General features: G+C 41.2%; 1 protein-coding gene across 1 annotated transcript; it reads right to left on the bottom strand.

Annotated features, from left to right (window-relative positions):
* Positions 1–2,474: 2,474 nt before the first annotated feature.
* LOC103456281 (NAC domain-containing protein 2) lies at positions 2,475–4,567 on the bottom strand. Its single transcript, XM_008395971.4, has 3 exons — positions 4,095–4,567; positions 3,641–3,924; positions 2,475–3,234 (listed from the first exon to the last, which is right to left on the bottom strand). Exons 1-3 carry the CDS (start codon positions 4,279–4,281, stop codon positions 2,779–2,781), a joined length of 927 nt encoding a protein of 308 aa, XP_008394193.3. The 5' UTR covers positions 4,282–4,567; the 3' UTR covers positions 2,475–2,778.
* Positions 4,568–6,907: the final 2,340 nt, after the last annotated feature.

The raw sequence follows: 6,907 nt of genomic DNA, 5'->3' as shown, positions 1-6,907 counted from the left end.
GAGTCAAGGCCTTGCAAACGTATGGCTTATCTATTACTATCTCAGCCGCATCCACACTAACGCATTCATCCTCGGTTGACGCATAACTGACAGTAGGATTCTTGTAAATCGTCCCCCGAGACGGAGTTTTCGAAATCTTTTCCTCGCGGAGCAAATAATCATACTGTTCGACATGTTGGGCTAATTCATACATATCCCGAACATTTGCCCCCAAGAATTTCTTTTTGTATTCGACGTCGAGGCCGTTCAAAGCAAGCCGGACGAACTCGACTTCGGGCAAGGGTACTCGGCACCAATTCCTGGCTGATTTGAACCTGGTAAGATAATCCATTGGGGACTCATCTGATGCCTGAGCCATCCTTGCTAATGAAGAAACCGACACCTCCAACCCTGGTCGATAAAACTGTTCGTGGAATTTCTCGACCAACTCCTCCCAGTTTTGGATGGAATTAGGAGGGAGATTGATATACCAAGCAAATGCCGAGCCGGTCAACGAGAAGTTGAACAACCGTAATTTATGGAAATCACTATGAACATCGCCGCATTACGCGGTGAAACGAGCCACGTGCTCCAACGAAGACAAGGACGATTCACCGGCAAAAAGGCTAAAATCTGGAATCTTGAAACCTTTCGGATATCCGAACGTTTCTATGTAGGCCGGGTACGGATGGATAAACTTAGGAAACTTCGGCCCTTTCTTCATGGCCGAGTCGATCATCCGCTGAACCTCGGTCATATCAACAGGTGTTGCTTCGACCCTCTGGTCGATTCCGTCCGACCTACTATTTGACCCTCCGACCTTTTCCAAGTCAATTGGTTTGGGCCGAGCAGGAATTGGCTCGGCCTGTACCATTGGTAACGTATTATTTCTTGGTGGCAAGCGCTGGAAAGGATCGAAAGGCCTGCCGTCACTGAATTTACTAACCAGCATTTCGAGCAATCTGGTTTGCTGCTCAGTGGAATTGAGTATCACGTCATGTAGCTTGTCAATACCTCGGCTAAACGTCTGCTCGACTAACCGAGACTGCTCGTCGAGTCGCTTTCGAAGAAACAACCTTGTTGGTGGGTCAGATCCTTCACCGCCATCCTCGTCGCAATCCTCCACTATCCCTTCATTGAGAACACAGGTGTTCCTGTTAGGGATTTCTAGACTGCGGTGTTGACCGCCGAGATTAACTTCCCTCTCTCGGCGAGTCGCACTTGTGGACTCAGGTGTCCTGGCGCTAAGGGGATTCTGCGCCTGTGGCACACTTTGTCCTACGTTCTGAATCGGTAAATCGGCTGTTGATTTTCCCATAGCTGTTTTCTTTTTTACCGATCGCGTTTCAATTGGCATGAACTTCGTAGTTTTAGCACTGGGTCCCACTGGGCGTGCCAAAATGTTGACCCTAGAAATTACAAAGCCTACGTGGCGCGCAGGCCAAGTATATTCTAAGCTAACTACGTCATTCGGTGATTGCGGGCGTGCCAACTCGTCGGCCGAGGCTCGGCCGAGGAGTAAATTTGATGATGCTGCGTTGGGTCGCGCTACTGACTTCTGTGTCTTGCGATTGCGGCCGAGAAAGGAACACGTCTCGGCCTCTTGGGTTCTCGAGCCTGAAGACAAGGCTGCTATTTCTTACAAAGTTCACGAACCGAATTCGGCTTGCAATGTGCCGAATGTAATAACTGTGACACCTCACCTCGCCGAGAAGGCTAATGAGGTGACCTCGACCAACAAGGATTCGAAAACCCTTCTCGACCGAGACTTGGATAGGTAATCGACCGTTCTCGCCGCAGTGCTGTTGATGCCAACGGAAGATACTGCGAGACCGACCGACCCTACGGTGACAGAGCTATCTATGCCGACTTAAGATATCACCGGTTGCTTCCACAGTGCTGTTGATGCCAACGGAAGATGTGTCAGCGAAAAAGGAAAAGAAAAAGATCTCAAGTTGTGAGAGTTTGCGCAGGGCAATTTTGTATTGATTTTGTGGGCCTTTCCTGATGCACAGCTTCCGCTATTTATAGCACTGGACCCTGAATCTGAGATAGAATCCTATTCGGACTAGGTTTTCCCTCTCCGGATCAATATCACCTCGACCAGTCCTATTTTCATTAGGATTGTGAACCTAGTCCTTATTCGAGCCCTATCCGCTTCTAGGTTGTTAATCCTGCCGAGACTCCCTATTGTATCAGGACTCGACTTGTCATTGCATTTTGACCTAACCGGCCTAGGTTTGGAAGCCCACAAGCTGAACGATCCATGGTCTTCTTGTCGCAAGGCCTTCCGGGCCGAGAATGATTCTACACTCGGCCCAAACTATTATTTTGGGCCCAAACAGTTTCAAAGGAGTTTTGACGTTTGATCTGATTTGGATTAATTAATATCATTACTTTGACCATTGAATTTAGATTTGAGTTGTTAGGATTTTCTTTTACCATTAAAATTTATTAAATTAGATTCAAGCCGTTCTATTTAAAAAAAATGATCATCGAGAAAAAATTTCTCATTCATATCTTACGTTCTAAAAGAAAAATAAAACAATTCTCTATGGTACATAACTTGGAACAAATTATGAAAATTTTCTACAGGAATCTCATTACATATTAACATTATCTAAACGTCCCCCTTTTTTTTGCAGACATCCAAAATAAAATTAAATTGATCATGTAACCAAATTCAAAAGAATATTAACTAGTAGTCTAGTACTAAATCAAATAATCATGGTCCTCTTTTTTTTTTTTTTCTTGTTCTCTCCGTCTTGCCATTTTCCAATTGTACCCTTGTAAGTTGGCTTAAAATTGGGTGTGGAGATAGGAGTACATGTCCTGCAACTGGTAGGGCTGCTGCTGCTCCATTTGCAATTGCCCCCCAAAAGGGTCCATAATATCCGAGAAGCCATCCATGTAATTCAGGAACTGATTGTCGAGGGTATTGAAGGAATTCTCCAATTGATTGCTCCATTTCAGTTCACTTTGGACCTCCTTCTCCCACGTGACCTCCGGTGACAGCACGTGCTCCGAGCAGCTCGAGTAGTCCGTCGTCGTCTGTGGCAACCTCGGCACTGAATCCATCGACGAATCCATCATGTGATGCGTGTTTGATGCTGCATGCGGCGGCGGGGGCATTATAGTCATGTCAGGTTTTTGCTCGTCCACTATTTCTGGGTATTTGGTCATTTTGGTTGTAACATTGTATTTCTCTATGCTGCCCTTCTTGTTGTATATGCGGCATAGTACCCAATCATCAAGCTGCATTACATAAACATCAATTTAGAACGATAAGCACTCTGAGTAATTAAACAAAATTAAGATTAAAATATTTGAAGCCGGATTCATTTATTTTTCGAAAGCGATATTCTAATTTAATCTACCAGAAGTTACAACGTGCATTCTTAAGAGGCATTGATGACATGATCAAAATTTGAGAGACCGAAAAAGGTACATGAATTTACTTAATACATTCATCTTATAATGTGTAAAATATAATTAGATATGATATTCTTTCTTTTAGATTGCACAGATGAGCTGACCGTTGAAATAATAAATGCATTTATATCTTAGTCAAATTACAAAATTTGGTCCAGGGTCAATGACGTGTGTGGGTCCAAGGGTATAATGGTAAAAGAGAAAAAGGGTAATGGAAAGACGGACGTACCCTCAGGTTTTGATTTTTCTTGGCAGCGGCGGCGGACCGGTCGACATTGGCGAGGCGGTACTCGTGCATGATCCAATTGGTTTTGATTCCTTTGGGGGCTTTACCAGCGTAGAACACGAGTGCCTTTTTAATCCCGAGTGCCTTGGGTTTTCCAATGTGCTTGTCAGCCCCCGTCGCCTTCCAGTACCCGGTTCCGGCTGCCCGGTTCGGCCTTGAACCGTTTGGATATTTTCTGTCCCTTGGCGAAAAGAAATACCATTCTTTCTCTCCGTAAAGTGCCATTTCTGCGTACCACACCAAAAGAAAAATAAAAAATTAGACAAAAAATTCAAAAATCCATAGAAAATTGAGTTCGACCCAGACCATAATTTTCAGAAATGAAATTTGGGTTGGGTTGGGGGAGAAAGAAGAAAACCAAATTGAATAATTGAAATTGGGAATAAATTTGACATACCAGGGAGCTGCCACGGATCGAATTTGTAAAGATCAATTTCTCTGATGATTGGAACAGCGAGAGGCTGTGAAGCGCATTTCCTGCACAGGTAATGGTTCACCAGCTCCTCATCCGTCGGGTGAAATCTGAACCCAGGCGGTAACTCCAGCTGCTGCTGCTGCTGCTGCTCGTCTCCTCCTCCGCTCATGATTACTTTTTACTGTTTCGCTTTTACTCCTTCCCTTTTCCTTTCTTCTTCTCTTTCCTCTTGCTCTTGCTAATTTGCTTCTTCTCAGATTTCGAACCAGAACATTGGAGCATAAGAGACCCAAGAGGCGTTATATATATACCCACCAGCACCAACACAGACGGCACAGCACATGTTTCAACTTTTCAATTCTCACACGTGGGCCTAGAGAGTGCCACCCAGTCCTAGAGAGAGAAACAAAGAGGGGAGAGAGAGATAGAGATAGAGCGCTGGGCTGACCGCAGCCAGATGGGTCACGTTACACCAGTCGACGGTTTAGCATGAAAGTGACACGTGTGCACGAGCCCACTTTCGATTGTTTTGTCACTGCTTTCGTCACCAACTTTGGACGTTCTTAATCTTTTTCCTTTTATTTTATTTCCCCCAAATATTTGCCCTTTTTATAACTCTGGCTCTTCTGAATCGTTGACGGGCGGTCTCGCTCCGCGAAATAATCCGGTGTTCCGCCATCGTGTTTGTCTTCGTTGTGCGAGCACTGGGCGTTCGCCACGTCATAAGTGAGGAGGGACTATTTTGTCCGGGGATTACAACAAGTGTGTGGGTTGGGTCGAGAGACACGATGTCCAGTGAGGTTGCCTGGGCCCTACACATGTCGCATGGGAATGAACGTCATTGCTCTGCTGGATCGACAAATTAATAATTTAAATTAATGGAAAATTCTCTCCCTCTCTTTGAATTTTGAACTTTCGATTTGCCGCATCCATCCTTAATTGTAGATTAAATAAAATAAAAAACATTAATTAGAAAGTCCAACCAGTCCATGCTAAGTATTTCTGCTTACTTCTGTTTTCTAATTAACCCTTTTTTTTTAACTAAAGTACAAATTTTTTTATAGAAGGTAAATTTTAGTACCAGCACAATATATGCATGCAAACGGAGACTGTATAGACATAAAATATAAAACAAAAGATGGATGCCAAAAAAAAAAAAGAGCTCAAACCGAGAGTTTAGCCCAAAACAAAAAAAACACACAAAGAAACCCTAGCTGCCTGGTTCCTTTGCCGTCGACCACGGACTAGCCCCTGCATATGCTAGAGATGAAACCCAACCAAACCCCAAAACAAAAAAAAAGAAGCGGACTCCGTTGTCCTCAATCAAACACCACACAAATCGAATTTGCAGCCACTAAAGAAAGGAAACCAGTGGGAAACTACATCTCATAGGCAATAGTGTTGAAACCGACACGCTGATGGCAGTTATAGTAATATGCTATCTAATATTTTCGAAAATTCAAAATTTTCAAACCTAAAACGCACTCTAATCTTTTTTAATATGTTCATATTAAAAAATTTCAAATTTTTGGATCGAAAATTCTAATGATGCAGTCAGAAGTTCACATGGTAAAAGGGCCAAACGCTGCTACATAATTTTTTTTCTTTTTCTAATACGATGGTATTTATAATGGGGAAATGTATAATGTCAAATAAAAAAAAAGTTTTGGGTGCTCTAAGGCATTCCGTGCTTTGAATGTTTTAATTATTAGATCTTAAATCTTAATTTTTTGTACTTTTAAATAGGAATTTAACTGTGCAAACATACCGATACTTCGATGCACCCAAAAAAACAAGTCTCATATTACGTGTGTAACTATTGCGAAGTGAAAATGAGTCAAAAGATAAGACCAAAAAAAAAGAAAAAAAAAAGGTTTAATGGGAAACTTGGGGAGCAAGAATTGACTTTTGTCTGGATTCATCAGTGGCAAAAAGGTGAATAAAATAGAAAACAAAAGTGTCCGGGTTCATCGGTTGGAATCGCGTCTGATATCATATCAGAATTTGGATTTTGTTCAGATCTAAATTATAAAGATGTTAGGGATTCTCATAGTTTAATCATTTATCGTATATTATGTGATCGTAAATTATTTAATTTTTTATTTAAAATTAAATAAAAATAATACTCAGTGAAAACGGATCGTATGATATAAAATAAATAATTAAGATATAAAGATCTTCTTCCATCATATCATAATGTGCGTGACGTGGTGCGTGACATATGTTTGGATAAGAATAAACAACAAGTAGACATATGGAAGCATGCAGGAAGCTACTCGGAGCTTGTAGCAGACTCCAGTTGTGACCCAAAACATCAAAAAGTAAATTAATTAAATACTTTTTATGAACAATAAACCCCTCCTGGATCACATCACTATACCACGTTCTTTTCCTTCAATGGGTTGGGTCAAACCAGATTGCATTACTTTTCAAGTTGGCTATGACTTTTGTAGCCTCTTTTACGTTGGAGTAATACTTTTTTGTATTATATTTTCATACTATTTTAAGTGGTATTTGATGTGGACAGTCATATTATTTAAATTAATCAGATTTTTTAATTTAGTTTATTATTTAATAAATTAATAATTAAGAAAAACTAGTTAATTAAATGATAATTGTGGTATATGAGGAGTCTTTCTCCTTCATTTTCTTGGGTATTGCAAATTTTTCAAATGATATGATTGTCTACATCAGATGCAACCTAAGATGGTATAGAAATGTGGTATAAAAATATAGTATGAATTGCATTACTCTTTATGTTGTGCTCAAGCAAATTTTTTAATATACCCAATCCA

Source organism: Malus domestica, chromosome 15, assembly GCF_042453785.1.
Source record: "Malus domestica chromosome 15, GDT2T_hap1".
In the NCBI taxonomy this organism is placed as follows: Eukaryota; Viridiplantae; Streptophyta; class Magnoliopsida; order Rosales; family Rosaceae; genus Malus; species Malus domestica.
This window is presented reverse-complemented; position numbering and strand designations above follow the sequence as displayed.

What these genes read in the sequence shown, in the direction of transcription:
- LOC103456281 (XM_008395971.4), bottom strand. Translation starts at nt 4,281, where the DNA reads ATGAGCGGAGGAGGAGACGAGCAGCAGCAGCAGCAGCAGCTGGAGTTA. An exon ending in CGATCCGTGGCAGCTCCCTG is followed by an intron (nt 3,925 to 4,094) that starts GTATGTCAAATT and finishes TGTGGTACGCAG; the next exon opens with AAATGGCACTTTACGGAGAG. An exon ending in AGAAAAATCAAAACCTGAGG is followed by an intron (nt 3,235 to 3,640) that starts GTACGTCCGTCT and finishes TATGTAATGCAG; the next exon opens with CTTGATGATTGGGTACTATG.